Here is a 24,215-nt window from a genome sequence, read left to right on the forward strand (position 1 = left end):
GTCCCGGTGCGGGTACCCGCGTGTTTTTTGAGCCGAGAGGATGGTTTTTAGACGAGAGGAGAGGAGGGAAAGGGTCAGATCGGGAGATGAGATTGGCATGGGGGTTTGGAATTGTCTTATCCTGATGACGACGGGTCTTGGTGGACAATGAGGAGGGGTGGTTTCGGCGGGACTGATGGGACAAACATGCGTCTTTTGGTGTGAGGTTGTCATGACGTTAGACTGAGATGGAGATGGAGATGGACAGAAGAGGGGGCAAGACGGAAAAGTGAGGCGGGAGTTAGCGTGCGTTCGCGATATCTTCCGGCGGTGTTTGTTTCTTTAGTGTGTCCGAAGATTAGACCGGGAGTGTCTGCGGGATACGTCCCCCGTGATGGCTGGTGGGAGCTTGCCTTTGGGTAGGTGAGGAGACGTTTGTGCTTCTGACGGGACGGGTAGTAGTACTATCTCTTTCGTACCACGTTTGTGGAGCTGGACTCGGTGAGAAAGATGGAGATCTTCGGGCCGTTCAGTGTCCCATGATGGGGTGGGTATTTTGGGACGAGAAGTTGGGGGTGAGTTCTGTCAATTACGGATATCTACCTAAGCTTCTCGAGAGCAAGTGTCCGTCTTTCTAATAATACCTCTCCTGGTCCAACAAAGTCAGCACCGCCATGGCCACTCCCGCCTAGTTGAATCCGCCAGGCGGCTGAGGGAAACGGTCGTCGACGCGCTCGTCGGCATCCACCAACGGCGGCAGCTCGTCGTCGTCGTCCGGGTCTGCGTCCTCTTCCTCTTCCTCCTCCCCTTCTGGTCCTCCTGCTCCTCCATACCCAGTCAGCCAGCCGCCGGGAGCCAGGTTCGCCAACAGGTCCGCGAGCCTCTGCACGACGCTGGCGGAGGGTGCCTGTTCCCCGTCACCCTCGCCATCCTCGTCGACGAACTCGCCCTCCCAGGCGTCGCCGCCGGCGTCGCCAAAGTCGTCATCACCGAAACCATCGTCGTCGCCCTCGTCATCGGGGAACGCGCCCATCATCGCCCCGGCACCGGCCGCCGCGCCGCCAGCAGCAGCGCCGCCGGCCATCGCACGTCTCCGCCCGTTCTGTCTCGCGAGTTGTCTCTCGAGCGCGCGGAGCTGCTGTTCGAGCATGTGGTCGCCCTCCAGTCCCGAGTGCGAGCCCGCGCGCCACGGCATTTGCGTTCCCGAGCTCGTGAAGATGTTGGACTCCTTCGGGGGCGGGAGCGGGTCGAAGGCGTAGTTGGGCTCCTGCGTGAGGATCGATCTCGGAATGCCGCTGAGCAAGCTCGGGGTATCCTCCAGCCACACCCATCTGGCCGTCCGCGTGTCCGCCTGCTTGTCCTGCGGGAGGCTCTGCGTCGGCTTCTTCGCGATCTTGACGGCGTCCTTGAGCAAGTCGATGGCCTGCGTGTTGTTCCAAATGTCCTTCGCCTGGTGAACGTACAGCCTCGTCCAGAAATCGCGTTCGTCGGTGTCGGGTTGTACACCCCAGAGGGGAGCCGGCGCCTCGAGGTTGAGGGCCTGGAAGAGGGCACAGTACAGCCAGGGGAGACGTTCCATTCCGGCCACGGCAGCAAGCTTTGCGCCTTCGACGTCGCCCACTTGAAGCTTCGCGAGGACCAGAGTTTGCGTGATGTAGGTGTCATCCGTCTCATCGGACACGTATTCCGGGGTGTTCATAAAGTCGATGAGCCAGGCAGCCTGACGCGCGCGGATGGCGAGAACGTGGATGAAGTACTTCATGCCGTAAGGGTCGTTGGGATTAAGTCCGTAGAGCAACTTGGCCCACTCCAGCGCCGTTCGATAGGTTCCCTTGCGGACCAAGCTCTTGAGATATGTGTATCCAGCAAGCCAGAGTTCGCGGTTCTCAGGACGCCGGAAGTCCAACCGAGCCTTGCCCTGCTCCAGCTTCTGGCGGAAAGCAGATGTCGTAGCTCGACCGAACGTGAACAGTGCCCTTTCGCACAAGTCCGCCGCGAGGGCCTGGTTCTGATCCTGCACAGCGACTTTGCTCACTTGGAGCAGGGTCGAGATGTGGTAAGGGTGCCGCAACAGCATCTGGACCAATTGCATCGGATCGCCCATCTGGACGCAGCTGAAGAACATCAACTGGACATTATCGTAGGCCTTCTCGTGGACGAAGGCGAATTCAACGAGGCCGTCCGTACCCTTCTTGATCTCCTTCATGACCAGGCCAGCGGCCGTCGCGCGGGGCCACGTCTCCTTGCCCTGGACGAACACGTTGCGGCGGAGGGTGACCTCGGAGAGCTTGTCTCGCGGGTCGCCCCGAAGCGCCGTCTCGAGGTCGACGCCTTGTCTGTTGTTGCGTTGTGCGCGGCGCGCCGCCTCCATCTCAGCCCGCTCTTCGTCCTGCGCGGCCTGGATTGCTTCCTTTCCGAACAGCGCGCGCATCTCGTTGATGGCGCGGAGGTTCTGGGTGTTGATCTGCAAGAGCTCGTCGATGTCGCGGCTTCGCTGGGCGAGGTTGTCCGTCGCGCTCGAGTTGGCCTTGCGAGCGGCGCTGAGCTCCTGGAGCGCGCGTTCGATCTCGTCGTCCTTCTCATCGTCCGAGTCGTCCTTAGCCTGCGCGGCTTGCTTCTTGGCCTTCTTCTTCTTTTTCTTGTTCTTCTTCTTCGCCGGCTGGGGCACTGGCTCGGGCTCGGAGTCCGGCTTCACTTCCTCTTGTGCGTCGTCGGACTTCTCGTCATCGTCGTCCTCGTTGTCGTCGCCGCCTAGGGCTGCAAACAAGCTCTGTCGGGGCTTGACCGGGGCGGGCTCGGGCGCGTCATCGTCGCTGGATTCTTCGGCTTTAGTCTCCTGGAGCTGCTCGAGCTCTTTTTGCTTCTGCAGCTTCCGAAGCTGGCGGGTCGACATGATGGGAAAATATTCAGAGGTTTGCAGAACTTAAGAATGTTGCAACTAGAATAGATGCATCTACCACTTCGGGCGTTCCAGTCGAGGTAGGCAAGGTAAGTTGTTTGTGTGGTGGGAAAGGCTGCTTGCAGTGATGCGTCACGCCGGGAAGGCCCCGATAAGAATATGACGTGTGGCGGGGTTTGGCGGGGCAAAAATTCACTGCAGCACATACCGAAGAATGACCATCACACCAGATGAATGATTCCTTTGTCTGCAGCTGTCATCTTAACATACCTACCTCAAGCCCCAGCCATTCGACCTTGAGGGCGAGGCCATTCACATAGCCACAGTTGCCTGAAAACTTACCAGGCCAGATTTTATTTTCTGGATATATCATGAAGCATATATACTCTCTAGGTGTGGTGAGATTTTGAAGAGATATAGAAGAAGGGTTACTACATAACATTGCACAGCAAATAACAGTTGTCCCCATAAGACTTACACCCTACTCTCAAGGCTGTGAAATCAAACTTCGTGCAAAAGCAGTACCATTCTTCACCAACATCCACATCTTTGGATACTGCTGACTCTTACCAAGAATGAGAATCATGGACATGCACGTTCACAAGCGGCCAAAGTAATAGGTGGCGGTAGACGCTTTCTATTATCCAGCAAACGAGGCTTTGTTCCCGTCCAACACTCGTTGCCTATGTTTAGGGGGTCACCACCAAAATTCTTCTTTCTCCTGTTCTTCAATCCATATCTTATGGACCTTCCTTCCTATGTTCATCCCTTTTTGTCCAGAGACCGGACACATCTCTGTCATAGCATCACGCTGTCTTGGATACCTCTTGCCCCCAAAAGGATAACTCAATGCTTACTTTCCACGCCTGAAACCCATTTTGTCGTCACTGCACACTCATAAGACCGCAGCCCCATTGCGCGCGGCCAGCACTTGCCAAACTCCATCCGATTCCATGCGTGTCAAAAAAAGCAGTCCTATGATTCCTGCCCATCTGGCCAACTCAACGTAGAGGACTTGCCAGCCCAGTGCTCCATCGCCAACGGAATCCTTAGAAAACCCGAAATCGAGGGAGTGGTAATACATGGTAGAAAGTGTCGAGACCTCATTTCAGAGTGTCCAATGCAAAAACCGAGACGTCCAGAAGAAATCATGAACTTTTTCGTTAAACCACCGATGTCTCTTGAAGAGTACCCCGGGTCACCTTCGTAGGCATCCGAGCCAGAGGAATCTTCTAGTTTGCAGCAGGAGATGCGGCATCCGAGCCGCCACGGCCACGGTATGCGCCTCTTCCACCACGACCGAAGCCACGGCCACGACCGCGGCCCCGACCGCGATAACCACGGTATCCGCCGTCAACACTGCCCTGGCCAAAGGTCTCCATGTTCTTGCGCTGCTCCTCACCGCGCCATTCACGGCCGCCGGGCTTCTGACCGTTGTTCTCTGCGCGATCCTTGGCTTCGCTCGAGATGTTGTCAAAGAAGGAACGGGTCTTGTTGTACGCGTTGGGAGGGTTTCCGCCAATTGCCTCAGCGGCAGGTGCCTCCGTCACCGCGTTAGGCACGGCTCCGTTGGTGGGAGTCTCGCCCAGGGGAGAGCCAGCGATGGCTTCCTTGACCAAGTCGCCCTTGTTGAACTTGGCGTTGGCTCCAGCGAAGTCAAAGTCGGCGTCAGGGACCTCGACCTTGGCTTGACCCTGGCCTTGACGTCCGCCGCGGCCGCGACCACGACCGCCTCCGGGCGTAGGTCGAGCGGCGTTGACCCTCATCTCGTTGACCTTCTTGGTCAAGTTGTCCATGGCGTTGCCGTTGCCCTGGGGAGGGGCTGATACGGCGGCGGCACCGGCGTTCATGTTGGCCATGGCAAGAGCAACAGCGGCCTTGGCTGCCTCGGTGGCGTCGCGCACAGCTGCAGCGGTAGGGGCGGCAGCGGCCTTGGGAGCGGACTGCGCGGCGCTGTTCTCGTTTACAGGAACAGGGAAAGCCTTGGGCATGGAGCCTGCGAGAGGAATGGCAGGCTGAACGCGCGCGGGGTTCTTGGGTCCCGTCGGAACTGGTAGCTCAACAGGCTTCGACGGACCAGCTGTACCCAGATGTGCAGCCGTGGCCTTGACCTCGGCGACGGAAGGCTTTGAATCGACTGGGGGTGTTGGTGCAGGAGCTTGCTGCTGCAAGCCAGGCGGGGCGGTCGTCTTGGGCTCGCTCGGGGTTCCCTGTGCCGCCGGGGTAGCGGGCTTCTGCTTGTCACCAGCAGCGCCGATCGGCGTGGGCTTCGCCTCCTGGGCGCCAGGAGTGCCGCGGTTCTCAGGAGCTTGACCGGGTGCAGCACCAGGTGCCTGAGGGCCTTGGGGCCCAGGAGGACCACGAGGACCGGGAGGGCCAGGAGGGTAGTTGTAGTTGTTCCATCCATCAGGGCCGGGGGGGAATCCTTGACCCGGAGGACCAGGAGGGAACCATCCAGGAGGCGGAGGGTAGGGCATACCACCCATTCCAGCACCTGGACCACCACGGCCAGGAGGAGCAGGACCCCATGGTCCGGGAGGCGGGTAGAAGTTGTTCTGGAAAGGAGGCTGGCCGAAGCCGGGTGCCGGTGGAGGTTGGTTGTTAGGTCCTTGTCCAGGACGAGGGCGAGCCTAAAGTTGGAAGAACATGTTAGCCGTGTCCCACAGAATGCCAAGTGCATGTTCCAAGACAACATGACGCCGAGAGTCAGAAGGAAGGCAACGGAAATTTCGACATCGTTTTTGCGCTTTTCCGACAAGACGATAATTTTTACATCCGCAATACTTCATCATACAGGCGTTGTCAAGGAGGGGAGAGTGCTGCACTGAGGGCTCGACTTACGTTGACAATGGCAGGATCCTCGGGCATGGCAGGAGGCTTGTTCTCCTTGATGCCCGGGTGGTCCTCGATCCTCAAGTCCTTGACATCGCTGCCGCGGAAAATGATGTAGTCGTAAACCTGATCGGAAGGTGCTATCTCTTCTTCGGGTCTACTCCTCCGGCCCTCGGTGCCGAAAGAGCGAACATTCTCGAGCGACACGGTCGACTCGTCCGAGTTGATCTCGTGAAGAATGCCGACATATCTAGAGGCGATGAGCAAGGGGACTGGGGAGCAGCATTGAACGTCCACCAAGTCCTTACCGAATGTCGCTTTTGGAGATGAGGGAGATGCGAGATCTAGGAGGAAGAGTTAGCGAAATTGTTGAGATTGCGCGCATTTAAAGACGCGATTGGGGAGTGGATCGGGGGGGCGTGGTGGCCAGGTCTCCGTACCCTAAGAATTCTGACATCTCGGTTATGGGAGGGGTCGCGTAAAGCACGCAACGAAGCTGATGTTGCGACTGTCGGAACGATAAAGGAAAGATAAAACTTCAAGGTGCGATTGACGCGCTCCCGTTGATGGAGTAAAATACGAAGTGAGAAAGGTTGCGCGACGGTAGAGATGGAATTGGGGGGGGGCGGGCGGTGGGAGGTGGTGAGGAGGCGACGGCGGCAGAGGAGCGAGTAGGAGAGGTTTATTTGTGTGGAGGGAAGATTTGACCAGGACGTGGACCCGGCGGTACGTGGAAGGACAGCAAGCAAGAAAGAGAGAGGCTGAGGTGAGGTGAGGTGAATTGGAAGGCCCCACCACTCACCGCATTTGGGTAGAGCCCTCCAGTGTCCTACCCAACTACCTCCAGCTTAGGTAGGCGAGCGGCTGCCCTCTAGATGCTCTCCAGCTGCGCGTAGGTACCTTAGCGTACGGCTGAACCTCGGTTATACCTGCTGCCGTCCATCGAATGAACTGGACCTAACCTGTTCCCGTCTGAGCCAAAATTAGCTGCTCTTCAGGAGCTCTACTTCAGTGCGGGGAGAGCTCCTCAGCTCTCCTAGAAGCTTAGGTGGCAAGCGCGCTCTTGTCAACAGAAATAATCGCAGATATCCGTATATGAGATATAGGTAAGTAGCCGTACAATCAGCAAACTCCAGCTGCTTGACGACAGCAGTTCGATATGGAGCCATGTAAGGTATGATGACGTGACCTTTTCACGCAAACCTTGATCGGTCATTTTGCCAGTGTGTATACACACATTGTGCAGCTAATGAAATACGATTCTCCCGTCTTTATTGAATTGGGCGTGAAGTCAAGTCCCTCCCTTCGAAATTAGCAGATATATGGATATTGGTATATGTGTTCCTCTGTCCAAACTTTGCAAACTTGCCCTCCTCCACCTTCTCTCTCGGCGAGTCACTGAGATCCCTACCAGATGTCCAAAACACCAAAACGAAGCTGTCCAAAAGAAAATGCATTTGTCCCAGCTAATGTCTCGCTGCAACCGCTCCCGATATTGGCCTCTACCCAGAAGGGATACGCTGTACACAACACCGTCCCATCCGTTCCCTCCGCCAAAGCCCTCTGATAAGACCAAGAAAATAAGACTCGCTATCCCCCAGAACTTTGCAAATGCTGTGTTTTCCAAGCCAGAGTTGCAAATGCTCAAAGACCCAGAACTGTAGGTCATTCAACCAGGTATTTTCGCCACGCTTCTTCATCCCCAGATTCGTTTTCCTTCTCTTGCAGTTGTCTTTCTTTGTTCTCCGATTCTTCCTGGATTTTTCTATCCGTATCTTCGTCGATGAAGTCGATAAGTTCCCTCGGATACCAGCTCTCACGGCTGGGCTCTGGATCGCCAATGGACATTTCCAGAGACTCCTCTTCTGAGATGGCCTTCTGGGTCGGCCCCAGGAAGTAGTTGGCCGATTTGTCTCTCGTGTTCGCATCAACACCGTCTTGCTCGGCTTTGTTTTCCGGGGGCGAGCATAAAGATCGTGGCGAATTGCGGCTCTTATTCCCGTCGCCAACCCTCTTCTGATCCGGAACAGAGGGCCATATGCTGCCGCCAACGGCTGGCACAGCTCTGTCCCACCACATTTCCACGAAGAATGGTGTGAACAGGTCGCGCCTGGCGAGTTTTGCCTCCCGCAGTTTCCGGATTTCCTCATCACGCTCCATGTCTGTCTTTCTTTTTGTCGCTCTTCGTTGCCTAGTTGCATTCCTCGCCGCCTCTTTTCTATTCATAAGGCGGAAATTGCGATTTGAGCAGCTTGAACGGAGAAATATATACTGTTGAAAATTAGGCGCGCGGGACTCGTTTTTGACACCCATGATGTTCATAAAGTTGTTGTACTTCTCGAAGTCTTCGTGCAGTTCCTTAGCATCGCTTTTCCACGTCATGGAGTACGAAACTTGGCCGCTGGCCAGATATGTCGGCTCCTGTTGCGGTTGCCGCTTTTTACGTCGTTGATCTTGGATTCGCATAGCCGCAGGGCCTGTCGGAGCATTGGGAGGCGGACCATTTTGTCTAGTGGCAGAACAAGATGATTGCTGTTGACGTCCAGAGGGACCTTTCGGGGCGTTGGCCGGCGGGCCGACCGAAGCGTTTCTCTGCACATGTCCTTGGGAAAGGTTTTTATGGTAGGTATTTTCGCCGACGGAAGCGGGCGAGCCGGCGGGCGTTGTGAACGGCGAGCTTCGAGCCTGGCTTGATGCGCGGGAGGACGACGCACGCTCGATGTCGTGGTGGGGCGCCGCAACAGGAATCGATGCGGGTGCAGTGTAGCCGCCTTGATGGCAGTCACGACCGTCGACGTTCCGCGGGCGGGAAGGAGAGTTTCCATTGTCATCGGTCGGAGAACGTTGGTCCATAGCCTCGGTGTGGTGATCGCGACCAGGGACAAATTCGTATCCGGGAGGCGACAATGGGGCCTCGGGCATGATATAGAGGCGTAATGGTACGCCCTTCGAGGGTCGGCAAGACACGGGGCGTTGCTGGTCCATGGGTACCGGACTATGTGCAGTGTTGAAAGTAAGTGATGATGTTGCACTCGGAGTACCAAGACGATAAAGGATTGATGAAGCACTGATGCGTCGAGCAAAAGAATGATGGCCAAATGATGATGTCGAATCGCTTTGCAGGTTGGAACGACGAGGTGTTTGATGCTAGTTGGCGTGTTGTCGTAGGTGAGAGCGGGAGAAAGGTAAAGAGTTTTCAGCATTGGGCGAAGTCGCGCCTGCCGTGTCTACGACTTTACAACTGCAGAAGAGGGAAACGCTTCGCTCAGGGCGGGCAGCTGGCAAGTCGGCATCGAAAGCTTTTATCTTCTTCTGCGACAGAAACAGCGACTGCAGGCCAGGACAATACCACTCTTAGTAGAGCTTAACGGAGATCACCTTACCACCGGACTTGCCTTACCCAAAGGACCGTGAGTCTGCCCCAGAATCAGAACCAGAGTAACCCTTAGAGGTGTTCACCGCCGGCGTCCATTTTTGCGAACTACGTACGATTGGTTCGCACAAGGCCAGCAGCTTCAAATATTTACCTTTGCGATCTCTCCGGCCTATGGCAAGGCGGCTTGCGGAGCCTTTTCGATAAGCAGAACTCAGTCGGATGGCTGTCGTTTAGACAAAGGAGCTGTGGCAGGAACAGCACATTTGAAGGAGGAAACAGATTGGGAAGCTGTGGCGAAGAATGCACGAGGATACACCACAAATTTCTCTTCGAATATCACGAGAGGACCGCAAGCAACTATGTGGTCGTTCATGAACAGGATTTATGAGGAAGAAATGAACCGTGGTCAGCACATCACTGAGGTCCCATGACTCCCCGGCTGGGAAACATTTACAGGAACACATTCTTTGTTGACGTTATGAATAGCATCTTCAATATCATTGAAAGGACCAGGTTTAGCTTCATGTCCAGTACACAGCGTACCTATTCGAGCATATTGAGAGTTTGCGGAAAATTCATCAGTCAGCAAGTGCAGGGGCGTATTGTCTGCTGCTACGGAATGGTAAAGGCCACAAAGGTTGATGTGCAAGAACCAGTTCGATGCTGTTCAATTAATTGGGGCCAATCGTCTACGCCGGTCTTCAGTCTGAGTTACCATGTCGTCTGTCACGATCAGTAAGCGGAGCGCCCTACGCCGAATGTGCACTTCTCGATACAGGCCATGTGGTGTTCTCATTTACATAGATGTATCAGTCTCTAAACGGGCTCTCTCTTTCTTTCGTGTTGCTCGTACGTACTGCTCTCAAAGTACTACTGTGGCTGCCAAAAAGGCTGCCAAAAAAAAAAAAAAAAAAAAGGCCGGTTTCAACTTTCTCCGCCTCGTCCTCGAAGGTATCCAGTCAAGTTTTGGTGTCACTCTTCTCATGCTGCTACAGTTGGTCTAGATGACGCAACCCACGAGGCATCTCCTGTCCCTGAAAACGATGGAAAGGTACAACAGAGCGCATCGAATCAATCTTACCTTGCAACCACTGAGAAAGCCTCTGCTGCGAATTAGCCATCTTGAACATGTTCGTAAGCGTCAGAAAGGCACAATCGACAGAGCAGTCCAATTGAAACAGTCGACTCCAACATGCGGTCGTTCTTCTGGCTGACGTGCGACTGACAGTTCCAAGGCTGAGTCCAAGGACAGAAACCCGTCTATAAATTCCAAACGAACCTCATTTTGGTGTTTTTCCCTCCATCTTTCTTTCATCGTTGTGACCCGCGACGCTCAAAGATCGCGAAGCGGAGTGTTCGACGTCGAAAGTCCCTCGCTTAAGAACAAGCCAAGATGCATCACTAAGACATTATGCGACTATCAGTAATAAACGTCAATGCGTAAGAACCCCACACATACCGAGGTTTCCAACGACCGTGCAGTAGCTTCTCAACAATCGCTCGAAACCCAATACTCGAAAGCGCCCGCCCTCGAGCTGATCTCGTTCAACACACAGCTCGGAACACACACCGCACTCTAATTCAGCTGGGCGCGAACGACTGTCCAAAATGGCCGCAAAAATCACGCTCAAGCTGAGCAGCCGCTGTAAGCAATATCCCTCTTCTGTCTACAAAATAGTCCTTCCAGAAGAAGGAAACCCCCTTGCTCTAAAAAATTACTTACACCCGCGCGAAGCTCCCAAGAAGCCGATCAAGAAGCTCCCCGACTCCATTGAGATCTCCCCCGACACCACCGTCGAGGATGTCAAGAAGATCATCGCCAGCAAGACGGGCCTGGGCGACTTCAACCGCGTCGGCCTCTTCGACCCCTCGACCCAGAAGACCCTGAAGAACCGCAAGGCCCAGATCGGCGCCGAGCAGGCCGTCATGGCCGCCGGCCAGGTCCTGGTCAAGGATCTCGGTGCGTCAAGGCCTCCCCAATCTACACCGACTGCCTCCGAGTACTAACCCAGCGAATCCGCAGGCCCTCAGATGGCATGGAGCACCGTCTTCGTGATCGAATACCTCGGCCCCCTCCTGATCCACGGCCTCTTCGTCGCCTTCCGCCCCTACATCTACGCCGACGCCGCCAAGAAGCCCCTCTCCCCGACGCAGCTCCTCGTCTTCGCCATGTTCCTCGGCCACTTCATGAAGCGCGAGTACGAGACCCTCTTCGTCCACAAGTTCTCCGCCAACACCATGCCCATGCGCAACATCTTCAAGAACTCCTTCTTCTACTGGGCCTTCTCCGGCGCCCTCTGCGCCTGGCACGTCTACTCCCCCGCCTCGCCCACCGCCCTCGCCCGCAACGACGCCGTCGACGTCCTCGGCACCATCGTCTTCCTCTTCGGCGAGGCCTCCAACGCCCTCGTCCACCTCAACCTCGCCGGCCTCCGCTCCCGCGGCGGCACCGAGCGCCAGATCCCCCGCGGCTACGGCTTCTCCCTCGTCACCTGCCCCAACTACATGTTCGAGATCATCTCCTGGGTCGGCGTCGTCATCGCCAGCCGCAGCTGGGCCGTCCTCCTCTTCATCGTCATCGGCGCCGTCCAGATGTCCCAGTGGGCCAAGGGCAAGGAGCGCGCCTACCGCAAGGAGTTCCCCGACACGTACAAGAAGAAGAAGTTCGTCCTGCTGCCCGGCATCTATTGAGCGCTTTCTATTTCGTAGGAACGAGTTCGAAACGCAGATATCAAGCCACATTTTGCGACGGCCGCAAAGTCCCGCCCTTGCGAGTGGTATCGTGAAGTGTATTAAAACGCAAAAAGATGTATAGAAGAGAGGGAAACCAATACCAGGCGCGAATTCGTTACCGCTGCCTCCATGTGCATCTCGTGTCATAGCCGTTCGTCCCGTCGTAGAGTGGTATCATGCCCCGCCCGTCGTGAATCACAACGTGGAAATAGAAGTCGTCTCGGACCCTTTAGCCCGTCCTTCCGTGCCATTACTCGACCCAGCCTCCGTCACACTACGACTCGCCTCCGAACAATCCTCCCGGCTCCCGTCCAACTCCATCGCCCCCTCCACCTCACCCTCCCTCCCCTTCCCCTTCCCCTTCTCGCCCGGGCCCCCATTCCCCATACTGACATCCCCGTCCGCATCCCCCGCCTCGCTTCCGCCGCTCCAACTCCCGCTCCCGCTCCAGCTGCCACTCCCACAACTATCGCTGCTCCCCTCCCTCACGAGCCGGAACGTCTCCTCCAGCACCAGGAAGTCCCGCTCCAGCACCTCGGCCCAGTTCTGCACGTTGCCCAGCTCCTTGACCCGCCGCGCCGCGTCCGCCGTGAACTTGCCCAGCTTGTCGTTCTCCCGCCGCAGCGCCTCCGTCGCCCGCGCCACGTCCCGCTCCTGCTTGTCCAGCGCCGACGCGTTCGCGTGCAGCATCCGCGCCCGGCTCTGCAGCTCCCCGTCCAGCATGTTCCCGATCGAGGCCACCACCGCCGACCGCGCCTCCGCGATGTGCCGCTGCTGGTCCTCGGACGGGAGGGTCTGGTGGAGCTGTTGTGGTTGCTGCTGCTGCTGCGGGGGCGGGGCCGGTCCCGGGGCGCCGGAGACGGAGGTCGCGGACGACTGCGAGTGTTGCGGCCGCGCCGAGGAGACACTCAGGTGCTGGGATGTGCTCGGTGCGGTAGAGGCAGATGACGGCGGGGCCGGGGCCGCAGCCGAAGCTGCTGCCGCTGCCTGTGCAGGGTTCCTCGCCGAGGAGGACGAAGAGGAGGAGAACATGTCGTCTTGCGTATCTTTCTTTTCTTACTGGCGCACGGGTATCTGCCTCACCGCCGTCAACCAAAGAGACGCTTTCGGTGGTGCTCTCCGAAAAATCGCAAAGCAAAGACAAATTAACAGTCCTAGATGGCTGGACGTTGCAGAGGAGGGGGGATCCCGCCGGGTCTAAAAAAAGGCAGACCAGCCCGGATCGGGAAACTCGCGGACCCGACGAATCACAGCGCGTCGTCGGGGGGAGACGAGAGGTCCCCGCATGGAAGGATCCCGCTTGTGGCGGGGTAGCTTACCGGCGGCCAGGGGGGGTCGCTCGCCGACCCGCCCGGTCCCGGGATTCGACGTTCCTTCGCCGGGTGTGTTGATGCTGCTTTTCCTTCATTCCCGACACTCTTAGCGTCCATTTCGCAGACCAAAGCCGTTTTTGTTCGTCTTTGAGCCCCGTCGGCGTTTCTGAGTTTCTCTCAATAGGGTTTGGAACATTGTCCTTCTCACGTCAGCACTTGAGGTTTCTACATACGGCAGCGCATGCCGGTATCCGCAGAGCGGAGCGGACTTTTGGGAATATTTGTGTTCCTGGATTTGGGTCAATAAGCAGGCACAAAAGTAGACTAGACACGGAAGCCTCATGACGACAGGCCGGCAAACAGCTTGGCTATCTTGTAGGACACCTCGAATTCACGACAGGGTTGAGAGACAGATCCTTTGAGCCAGGGACACTTTGGCTCCACGATTGGAATATGTCCGGGAAGAAATGTAGATAAATAGGGGCTCTCCTTCTCGTGCTGGAAACGAATTTCCTCAATCTCATCCTCACAAGTTTTCCAAACTATATACTCACTCTACACTCGTCTAATCCCATTCCATAAAACCAAACACGCCTCCAACACCGCCAAGATGGTCACCCTCTACGACGCCTGCATCCCGATGATGATCAAGTACCTCGGCAACCTCAAACACATCCTCAAAAAAGCCGAAGAACACTGCGTCGCAAAGGGCCTGAACCAGGAGGAGATGATCAAATTCCGCCTCATCGAAGACATGCGAAGGTACCATTCTTCCCTGCCCATCCCACTCCCCCCGTCTTTCAGCCCTCACACTCACCCTCACCCTCAACTTCAACCTCATCCTACTAACCACGGCAAAATAGCCTCGACTTCCAAGTCCAATCCGTCTCCAACACGGCAAAATTCATCCCCACCCGCCTCGCCGCCCTCCCGGACGTCTTCTTCGCCGACGACGAGTCCACCTTCCCGCAGCTGCAATCCCGCGTCGACGCCACCGTCGACGTCCTGCGCGCCATCCCCCGCGACGCCTTCGACGGCCGCGAGGACGCCGAGGTCGTGCTCGCGTCCAAGATGGGCGACTTCAAGTTCACGGGCTACGCGTACGTCGTGCAGTACGCGTGCCCGAATTTCCACTTCCACCTGGCGTCGGCGTATTGCATCCTCAGGCACCTGGGCGTGCCGCTGACGGCGTTTGATTACCTCGACTCGCAGAAGGATTTGTTCGTCAAGGTGGAGAAGGCCGAGTAGGATGATAGTGATGGGATATGGTGCCGGGATGTTGGAAAGTTATGGTAGACGAGCAGCGAAGCCTTTGGGGGTGTTCTCCACAGCCAAAATAAATCGTTTCTAAAGCCGTCACAATGAATGGTTGTAAATATAATTGATTTGTGTTCAGTAGCCCAAACCTAGCATTGTCGTTGATGCGGGTGTAAAAGAACACATAAAGCTTAGCAGCCAGGCAATATATTTGGCAAGAAATCTATCCATCGTTACAGAACGATACGTTTATCAGGTTTCAAGGTAACCAGTCTATGCCTCTATTCATCTTTTTTTAGTCCCCTCGTAAACGCCAGCCAGCCTGTCCAGGGTATCTTTTTGTATCACCACCCGAAACCAAAGTTCTCTCTAGTCGTCATAATAGCCTTCATATCGGCCGTACTCAGCCTGTGTGCTGACCCATTCCTCGTCCGCCAAGCCGCGCATCATCCGCCTCTGGAGACCCGAGGCGTCCTTGTGCCAGTCGCAGGCGAAGTCGCACTTGGGCACCTCGCTCTCCCCAAAGTACTTGCATATCTGCGCGTGGCGGCAGCACGTCGTGTCCTCGCAGTAGAGCGCGAGCTTCTGCAGTCTCTTCGCCTGCGCCTCCCAGTTCGAGCCGTCGCGGTTGCCTTTCCTAATCATGCTCTGCACGCGCTGCAAATCTTCTCGACTGTAGTACAGGAAACAGAAGCTGGCGTTGCCGTCTCGGCCCGCGCGCCCCGCCTCTTGGTAGTACCCCTCGAACGACTTGGGCAACCGCCAATGGACGACGAACCGGACGTCGTTCTTGTCAATGCCCATCCCGAAGGCCGTGGTCGCCACGATGACGTCGTATCCGGGCTCGTTGTTCACCCAACGGGCCAGCGTCTGTTCATTGGTCTCCTTGGTGAGCTTCGCGTGGAAGGGCCTTGCCCCCACGCCTTCGTTGCTCAGCTGTCCGGCTAACGACTCGCACTCGTCTCTCGATATGGTGTAGATGATACCAGAGACGTTGTCAACTCTCTCGCCAGCAGCTTCGAGCTCTGATTTGCGCGGCTCTTCTCTTCTTCTGTCATACACGCTACGTATCCAGGCGAGGAAATCAGAAAGGCGGTTGTCATCCTGGTCCTTGGTGTACCTAATTTCAATATGCAGGTTGGGACGGTGCGCAGACATGACAAAGCTTTGAAGCCTGTCAGGCTGCTCTAGAAGACCAAGGGTCTTGAGCAAGTCCTGGCGAACCACTGGGTTCGCCGTGGCTGTCAAACACATGATGGGCACGCTTGGGAACGTCTCTCGAAACCATGACAGACGCTTAAAGTCTTTGCGGAAATCGTGGCCCCATTCCGAGATGCAGTGCGCCTCGTCGACGGCGATGCGCGACAGCTCGCATTGCTCGTGGACCAACTTGAGGCGTTTTCTGAAGGAGTCGCCAGAGCACAGCTCGGGGGTGACGTAGAGCAGCCTGATACGCGGGTGACCGCTGGCCAAATCCTGATTGATGCGATCTCTCTCGCGGGGCGGCGTGTTGCTGTTTAAGGAGCTGGCGTCGATGCCCGCCAATCGCAGAGCTTCGACCTGATTCATCTGATGGAGCTGTCAGCTGTCGCGCCTGACTAAGGCTACATGGGCTATCCCTCACCATGAGACTGAGCAGTGGCGAAACGACAACGGTGACTGCGGCGGACAAATCATGTTAGTTGACGACGCGTGCGTGAGAGCGAGCTCGGGGCAGTTTCGGGTGCTTACTGCCGTGGTCAATGCAGGCAGGGAGTTGGAAGCAGAGACTCTTGCCAAAGGACGTGGCGGCCTGGACGAAGACATCTTTGCCGTCGAGAGCCGCGACGATGATTTCCCGCTGCTGAGGTCTGAGAAGAAGAAGCAGTGTCAGTTAATTGTCATGGGGCCGCTTAACGGACGGTGTGGGTTGATGTAATTGGGCGTGTGCGGGGGCGAGTCTCTTCACCTAAAGGACGACTTCTTGAACTGGCGTCTGAGGGTAAAGTCGATATCAACGCATGAGTTTGAGCGCGATAGAGGAGGCATGATGATGTGTGCGTGGAGTTGATGAGGATGTCGTGACCGGACAGCGCCCAGTCCCGATCGGTCGATGTTGGCCGAGCTTTGATGGTTGGTGGTCGTGGTGGAGGGCTCAGTGGCATAATGTTGCACTATGCCTAGAGAAGATTCCGGGTGTGATCATGATCGAGCTCGGGTCCGGAGGTGGTCCGTCTGACGTTGGGCCTTTGGGGGCCTTGGAGTCTTGGACAGCCGGCGTGGCCGAAAGCCCTCAGACCCGGGGAACGGAGCTTGGCCAGGACGAAGCAAGAAAAAGCCGGGAAGAAGTGGCCGGTGAGTGATGGAAGTGAAGTGAACGCGTGTCGCACAAGCAATCGCGACGATCCAGTCGGTCGGAGTCGGACTGGAGATGTTCTGACAGATGGGGCCCGGGTGGCTGAGCAGCTTCTGAGGATCAAGGCTGAAAATGCATGGGAAACGCGAACCGGGTTCATGGAAGAGGCGTGGAGTTGGAGTTGGTTGGGGCTGGCCAATTGGATTATCCGGGCAAACAAGGTGAGCCTCAGGAAGGATGCTGACCTTATCTCGGTGAGGGTGCTGTATACTCGGTGAGAAACGAGAGGTGAGGACGCCTGACGTCGGGGCAATTGCTGACAAAGGATGCACCCTGAAAGCTGTGGAGGCGACCGGAGCACGCAACAGCGCCAGCAAGGAGGTGCCAAGACGCAACACGGAGGCGCTACGGTAAGAAGGGGATCGAAGGAGAGCTTCACCACTACGAGAAAAAAGAAAAGAAGAGACAAAAGAGAAACAAGTCTCCAGTCCCCAGTCCTTCTCGGCCATTTCCTATTCTGGTGAGCTTTGCAGACAACCTGACGCTGTCAAAGTCGCCAACCCGGGCCACCCCTTCCCGCACAGCTGGGACACTGACTGGGAACTTGGAAGCATTTCAGCATCATGACCATGATTCACGCGCCAGTCTAACAGCAAGGCAGGTAAAGCAAGGCAAGGCAAGGCAAGCCGGGGAAGGGGAAGGGGAAGCGCAGTAGCGGCGGCTGCAGTGTCAAGTTAACCTTACAGCGGGCATGTAGCTGTGGCAGCGGCCGCAACGGCCAAGCAGCGGCGGGAGCAGCATCACGGACTCTGTGTGTTTGTGCTTCTGCCTCTGCTTCTGCGTCTGCGTCTCCGTCTGCGGCACGCCTTACGAGCCCCCTTGCGAGATTCCGTGCCTCGTCCTCCCTGGGCTGTCTCTGGTCTTCGGTGCTATTTCAATTTCTGTAAATGGCGTGGACGTTGAACATGCCACAACAGGCGAGTCGGAGGTCGTGATTCAGGCCGCGTCTGTGTGGTTTTCCCTTTCGTCTAGATCGGACTGAGCTGGAACACAGCTGGAGAACGGCAGTCGCAGTTGGCGACGTTGAGGTCAAAAATAGGGGACGACGACGACGGCGACGACTCACCTGAGTGGCACTCTGTACAAAGTTGCGAGGCACGCGACGTGAGATCACGGACAGAACATCTGACAGGCCGCGGGGGACACGGCCCCAGATCTGCACAGAGGCACAGCTTGAGTTGCTGCAGAAGCGTTGTCCATCCAATTGATAGACGTGTGTTTCCGGCATCGACATCGCCAACACCAGGAGGTGGAGGTACCGGAAAAGTTAGACACCCGATGTAACAGCGAACTGGTCGGGCGGGCGAGAAGATACAGACGGTCGTTGTACTCGACCCTTCCTTTCCCCCGCCTAGGTCGTCACGGCCGGGTGCCATGACTGATGCGAACTATCCAGACTCTGTAACACCCTAACAGCGAACTGGATGTGTTCGTTTCCATTGACTTTGCTAGCCTGCTGCGCCTCTCCTTCAGAGTTCATCTCACCGAAACCCAGCTGCCAAGGATGACAACCGGGACTCTGTTGGATGTGAGTGGAGAGATTTGAAGAAAAAAAAGAGAGAGAGACAGAAACCGAGAGAGATCTGTGTGCGAGGTTGTACGGAATGCGACGCTATCAATTTTGTTGCTTCTTTTTTTCAAACTCGGGTGTTTCCCGATGTTTCTGTTTCTCGTCGGTGCTAGTCGTTGTTGGCCTCTAACCAGGCCCAAGGAATGTTCCGTTTGGATGTGTCGCAGCAGGGCCAGTGGTAGGTCATTGTCGCCGCACCTGTCTCTCAATCGTTTCCATTGGGAGACGGCAACCAGGTAGGAATAGAGTGCAGTGCCGAGTGAGGTGAGGCATGGATACTTAAGGCGAGACAAGGCAGGGCGAGACGGTTGAGTGACACGACAGGACAGCTGCAGTGCAGGTGCATCTGCATCGAGATAGGTGAGGGCTGAGGGCTGTCTCTGGACGTGACATCAACCCGCAACAGCTAAGACCGGGTGCTCGAGGGCTTCTTTGTCTTTTCCTTGGAGATGGTGTGTGGCCCAAGTGTAGCTGATTGGTAGTGTGGCCATCAATGCCTTACCTTATTCCAAACCATGTGCCGTCATGAGTATGCCGCTGATATTGAATATTGTGTCATTTGGACGTCTTGCTGGGAGAATTCGTGCAACAGACGCAGATGATGTTTCTTAGAGAACATTAGGAGAATTGCCCCTTGATAGGATCGACTGCCTCGTCTTCAGTCTTCACCAACAAGATGCGCTACGTGTCGAGGTTCCTTGCATTTTTGCGGCGGCGCTAGAGAGGCGTTTTAGCCTTGACACTGGACCGACGCCCCCTTTCTTGGCCACAGCCACACCCCTGCTATCTTTTTTTTTCTCTTCTTTTTTTTCCCTCCTTCCCTGCCCTTTCCATCTCACTGGCGGTCGTCTTTCCGCCCAGCTTCCAGTCCCAGACGAGCCGTCCATCCAGTCGCGTGTTCTAGCGAGGGAGCGCGTGCTGTAAAGAATCCTTAGAGCCCCTGATTGGCAGGCTTAAGCCGCTGCAGCAGCAGCTGCACTCCAGTTGGCAATAGTCCACGGGCACCTCGGTCTGTGCGGCCCATTCAACCCCCAAAAAGGGTCCCGCCCGGTCCCGTCCCCCATGTCGCGTCACTGAGTGTCTGCTGAAGGTCTCGGGCTTGTGTCTGTGAGAGTGAGGCCCTGAATTGCCTTCTTCCAGCGATTAAGGTACGGATATCGCGTGCAAGTCTTTAGCAAGGCGGAAGCCAGAACTGGAAAGAAGTCCCGCCGTGTCCACCACTGCACCCAGGCTGTTCCTGCCCCTTTTTACCTGCCTTGCAGATTCAACGGCAACGGGGAGGTGACCTCGTACTCCTGCTCCTCGAGTGCTCCTGCCTCTGCTCCTGCTCCTGCTGCTGTTGCTACTGCTGCAACGCTGTTTCCTTCCATTCGTTCCTTCCTTGGCCCCTTCTTCCTTCCCTCCAGCGTCCAGCCCCGGTTCCAGGCCATTCAAAGTGGAGGCGTGCGGCTCGCGACTTGCAGGGGGCGTGAACTCAGAATTCCGTGTTGCGGACTGGGACTGGCAAGGCAAGGGCCAAGGGCCACCACCAAAGAATCCTCATCCCTTCTTCCCAAGTTCAAGTGCCCAATCCATCCACGTCCATCACCCAGAGAGAGAGAGAAGCTCCGGCTGGAAGATGTCAGTTTCATAGTACCACCAACCTGACAACCATCTCCACTCTTTTCGTTCCTCTCCGATCCGCTCCTGCCTTGCCGTGCCTGCGCTGCGCTGCGCTGCGTTGCGGGAAACAATAATTCAGCAACTGCAACACCAGAGAGAAACACACTCTTCCGTCAAGGCAAGGCAAGACAAGAAAGACCACCACCAACGCCAAACGCCAACGCCAAACGACTTGCATCTCGCCGTCTCCCGTCCTCTCCACTACCTACGGTATCGACTGGCGCTGCCCTGCTGAGCGAGGTGTGACGGTCCACCTGCCTCTTTTCCGCCTGCCGTCGCCGTCGCCGTCGCCTTTCGCTTCGCTTCGCTTCCCGTTTCGCTGGCTCGTCTTCGCTTCTTCGTCCTTTCCGACACCACGCACTCGATTCCATCTTGGCTTCTTTTTTTCTTCCTTCCCAATTCTCCTCAGTCGTCGGTCTCACGACACCACCCCCCGATTCACGCACCCACACACCTTCTCCATCGCATGTCCGACTATCCATAATGATCTCGCCCGCCTTGCAGCTCAGCCTGTCCCGTTCCGAAAGTCCATTGGCTTAAACTTCCAGCTTCCGTCCTCCTGTTGTTTGAGAGGCCCGACCAACCCTCGCCCGACAATCGAGCAACCAGAGGGAACCCTGAAACGCTGCATTCGACCCAAACCTTCCTGTCCGACAACAATAGAACATCGCCCTTTCTCGTTCAAAATCCATCTCCTTTCGAATTATCGATCGAATCCATACCATCATGGTCGAGCGAACCGATCGCTCAGAACGACCCTCGGGTCCGCTGGGCCCTGCGGCAATGGGCATGGGCATAGCTCGCGGCTTGCCAGAGAATCCCGCCCAGGGCCGACGCCAACTTCAAAAAGATGTCGCCCTCGGCAACATCCCTCCTCCCCCTCCCCTCCCGCCGATGCCCAAAGATCTCCGGAGCCTGCCCGGCGGCCTGTCCGCCTCGGCCCCCATGACCTCGGCTCAGGTCATCGCTCTTGCCCGCGACGCCATGCAGAGCGCCCTCCACGAAAACGAATCCCAAGCCGCCGAGGCGAGCGCCGTCAGCAACGAGCTGAAGCCCGGTGTCACAATTGACTTGAGCCGCAAGGGTATCCAGAAGCTGCCGGATGAGGTTGTTGATATCATCAAGAACGAACTAGAGCGGTTCGTCCACCTTTCACACCTTCGCATTGCATTGCATGGCATTGGCAAATACTAACGCGACTGCAGTCTTGCCCTCTCCCACAACCAGGTCTCCTCTTTCCCGGCACGGTTTTCCGAGTGCACCTCCCTTCGATACTTGAACGTTAGAAACAACCAAATCAGGGAGTTCCCACTACCGGTCCGTACACCCGCCCAAGAAATTCCATTGCCATCATCTAATGCCTTCCCAGCTCTGCGATCTCAAGTCGCTCGAGATTCTTGATCTTAGCAAGAACAAGCTCCGCGCCTTGCCCCCTGACATTGTCAAACTCGCTTCTTTGAAGGTCTTTTCGGTACAAAAGAACCGCATTGAGGAGCTGCCCGTCGCACTTGCCGATATGGTGTCCTTGCAGGTGCTCAAATTTGACGGTAATCCCATCACATTTCCTCCTCGAGAGGTGCTGCAGGTACAGGCGAGCAGCCCCCCCAATGAAGGCTACTTGAAAGAGAGCGAGGTCACCGAGGTGGCTGTCACTGCACACATCAAGCGCTTCCTAAGACAGCACGCAATGAATGGCCGTGCAGAGTCAGACACTGCTGGCGAAGAGTCCAGCGAAGGCATGGAAACACCCCGGATGCCTCCAATCAAGCGTGTTGTCAGTGGTCGTTTCCCGATCAAAGTCAATGGCACCGATGTTCCAGATATTCGATCCCCAAACCTTGTCCGGCCGCCTCCCATCCCCAATAGGTCTCACTACAGAGGATTGTCTCAGCAGAATACCGCCATCCGCCGCCCTGGCGTCATGCCTCTGACCATAGGAAATGTCAACGAGAGACTTCGAAGCAACTCGGAGACGCTGCTGCAGGCCACTCGCGACCGACCCGAATCTCGAGCAAGACGAATGGGGGTGGTATCGCAGAAGGCCTCGCAACTCGGTACTTTGGACGAAACTCAGGCCAACAACCGCTTCAGTCACTATCGGGGTCTGAGCCACGGCTCCGCAATGCAGCCTCCGCCGGCAAGCATGTCGGTCAAGAGTCCCAACAGCCCAGCTGACTCATTCCTCCAACGTCCGATCTACGTCCGACGACTCTCTGTCCTCCCCGAGCGAAGACGCGAATCCAAAGTCTACGACCCGATTCTTGAGGCTGCTAAGGGCATCCTCTACGCCGTTTTCCAGATTCATCCCATGATCCAGATGCTCATGAGCTTGACGAGCGATGGTTCTTCTAAGCGATCCAGCCTCGAGATAGTCTTCTACAACACGAACTCGCATGTCGAGGAACTGGAGCAGGAGATCCAAAAGCACGATCCTGCGGTGGGAGGCGACGAGATGGCTGGGGGCGAAAACGAAAGCGTTCACCGGGCATGCCAGACTCTGGTCAGCGCCTACACACATGTTTGCACGCTCCTCGCGGGCAACATCGACTCTTTTGTCGACAACGGAGACCCACGATACATCCGCACGCTTCTGATGCTCATCTATAATAGCATTATGGAGATCAGGTGCACCCTAGCGTCCTTGTCCCCTGAAGCTGGCCTAGGAAAGTCGGTCACTCGGGGTATGGCCATGGGGGATACGATCAAGCCGCACTCCCGCGAGAACTCTATTACCCCCACTGCCGAACGACTCGGACTCTCGCAGCGCCCCCGACCGGGACCGATTCTCCACAACCCAAGCAATCTCAGAGTTGCGACAGACGTGCCGATCAACTACATGAATGGAGCCGTAGCCACGCGCACCGCGACCCTTACATCAGCAACTCCCCGTTCGGGAGAGTCCTTCGTCTCAGCGTCGTCTGGCGGACGCGGCATCTCCGACTTCACGGAGGAGGACAGATACTTTGAGAAGATCTTCCTGTCCCTTCAACGGTCGTCCGAACTTGTCATGAGGACCCTTCCCATGTTCCAGAACCACATGTCCGTACTCGCGAAGAAGGCCATGAGCCGTCGCGCGTCAGACGAAGAGATGAGATGCTGGAAGGCCCTCATCAACAAATGTGGCACGGCAATCCAGCAGACTGAGATGCTCCGGAGCCGTCTCTCTCACATCAAGCTCAAGGAGCCGGGCATTATGAGCCAACCCGCCTTCAGAGGCTTGATCAACAACTTTATCGACTCCTGGTACGAGTTCGGTAATAAGATACGCTACGCATTCACCGAAGTCAACCTCCCTCCCGACACCAGGGTCAGGTTGCGTCCTATCCAGCAAGCCATGAAGGAGGCGAGGGATACGATTCTCCAGTCGCCATGGAACTATCTGCTGCGGCAGTCATCCGGCTCCAACGTGTTCAGCCCCAACAACGGACCAGCGATGCCACCCATGCAGCTGCCGATGACTCCCCAAAGCGCCGCTCTCGGTCCCGCGGTCCAAGCGACAGTTCCCTCGACCCCTCAGAGCGCTTCGTTCGCAGGCGCTTTCAACGGCGGCGTCTTCGAACGGGCAGATGCCCTCATCTCCATGGGCGGCCTTTCGATGTCGCGAAACGGGACGATGACGAACAGCTCGGCCGCTAGCTTCACCATGTCTTCGATGTCATCCCTTTCTTCGGACGGAGGAGCCATGACTCCATCGTCCGTCATTAGCCCGAACGGCTTCGGCCCCGGCCCGGTGCCCCTACGACTCAACGGCAGCAAAGTTGCCTTCTAGTCGAAGCGCAGAGCAAGTCCTTGGATTCGTCGCACATTTTTGGGCAAGAGACACAGGTCAAAATAGACCTGGTTTGTACTTTACCCTATTCGTTTTCTTTTTTGGGCGGTCTCGACGACCGACACACGTTTTTGTGGAACGTTCATCTTTCACCCACGCATAGCATGGCGTCATGGTCAGAATCATTTAGGGGTGGAAACCATACACTCATTCAGAAGGGAATTCCTGGGCGGACTCTGGTTCAAGGAATGCCAGTAATGTTATAGCTACGAAGCAAAGTTGATGCCATTCCCATGCATATTGGACATGGAGGGCGGGGTTTCCAGAGGGATCACCGCTACGAGTTCATGCGCCCCGGTCAAACATCAACTGCTGCTCGATTGTACTTTAGATGCTGCTACTCAGCGATATAATGAACACATAGAAGTTC

The 24,215-nt window shown here is 56.4% G+C and overlaps 7 protein-coding genes across 7 annotated transcripts; 3 read left to right on the forward strand and 4 right to left on the reverse strand.

Annotated features, from left to right (window-relative positions):
* Positions 1–667: 667 nt before the first annotated feature.
* On the reverse strand, positions 668–2,872 carry CkaCkLH20_03819 (uncharacterized protein; the record flags this gene model as incomplete). The annotated part of the gene is made up of 1 exon (XM_038886538.1): positions 668–2,872. One exon carries the CDS (start codon positions 2,870–2,872, stop codon positions 668–670), a length of 2,205 nt encoding a protein of 734 aa, XP_038748380.1.
* A 1,238-nt stretch (positions 2,873–4,110) lies between these two features.
* Positions 4,111–8,632, reverse strand: CkaCkLH20_03820 (uncharacterized protein; the record flags this gene model as incomplete). The annotated part of the gene is made up of 5 exons (XM_038886539.1): positions 4,111–5,508; positions 5,720–5,960; positions 6,019–6,054; positions 7,401–7,928; positions 7,983–8,632. 5 exons carry the CDS (start codon positions 8,630–8,632, stop codon positions 4,111–4,113), a joined length of 2,853 nt encoding a protein of 950 aa, XP_038748381.1.
* A 2,062-nt stretch (positions 8,633–10,694) lies between these two features.
* Positions 10,695–11,777, forward strand: CkaCkLH20_03821 (3-oxo-5-alpha-steroid 4-dehydrogenase; the record flags this gene model as incomplete). The annotated part of the gene is made up of 3 exons (XM_038886540.1): positions 10,695–10,731; positions 10,822–11,046; positions 11,110–11,777. The coding sequence occupies 3 exons, from the start codon at positions 10,695–10,697 to the stop codon at positions 11,775–11,777; spliced, it is 930 nt and encodes a 309-aa protein (XP_038748382.1).
* A 237-nt stretch (positions 11,778–12,014) lies between these two features.
* On the reverse strand, positions 12,015–12,851 carry CkaCkLH20_03822 (uncharacterized protein; the record flags this gene model as incomplete). The annotated part of the gene is made up of 1 exon (XM_038886541.1): positions 12,015–12,851. One exon carries the CDS (start codon positions 12,849–12,851, stop codon positions 12,015–12,017), a length of 837 nt encoding a protein of 278 aa, XP_038748383.1.
* Positions 12,852–13,742: 891 nt separating this feature from the next.
* On the forward strand, positions 13,743–14,380 carry CkaCkLH20_03823 (uncharacterized protein; the record flags this gene model as incomplete). The annotated part of the gene is made up of 2 exons (XM_038886542.1): positions 13,743–13,894; positions 13,996–14,380. The coding sequence occupies 2 exons, from the start codon at positions 13,743–13,745 to the stop codon at positions 14,378–14,380; spliced, it is 537 nt and encodes a 178-aa protein (XP_038748384.1).
* Positions 14,381–14,758: 378 nt separating this feature from the next.
* On the reverse strand, positions 14,759–16,417 carry CkaCkLH20_03824 (RecQ family ATP-dependent DNA helicase; the record flags this gene model as incomplete). Its single annotated transcript, XM_038886543.1, has 4 exons — positions 14,759–15,958; positions 16,014–16,048; positions 16,121–16,239; positions 16,338–16,417. 4 exons carry the CDS (start codon positions 16,415–16,417, stop codon positions 14,759–14,761), a joined length of 1,434 nt encoding a protein of 477 aa, XP_038748385.1.
* A 4,325-nt stretch (positions 16,418–20,742) lies between these two features.
* On the forward strand, positions 20,743–23,785 carry CkaCkLH20_03825 (RAM signaling pathway protein; the record flags this gene model as incomplete). Its single annotated transcript, XM_038886544.1, has 3 exons — positions 20,743–21,155; positions 21,222–21,333; positions 21,386–23,785. The coding sequence occupies 3 exons, from the start codon at positions 20,743–20,745 to the stop codon at positions 23,783–23,785; spliced, it is 2,925 nt and encodes a 974-aa protein (XP_038748386.1).
* Positions 23,786–24,215: the final 430 nt, after the last annotated feature.

Source organism: Colletotrichum karsti (assembly GCF_011947395.1).
Source record: "Colletotrichum karsti strain CkLH20 chromosome Unknown Scaffold9, whole genome shotgun sequence".
NCBI lineage: Eukaryota > Fungi > Ascomycota > Sordariomycetes > Glomerellales > Glomerellaceae > Colletotrichum > Colletotrichum karsti.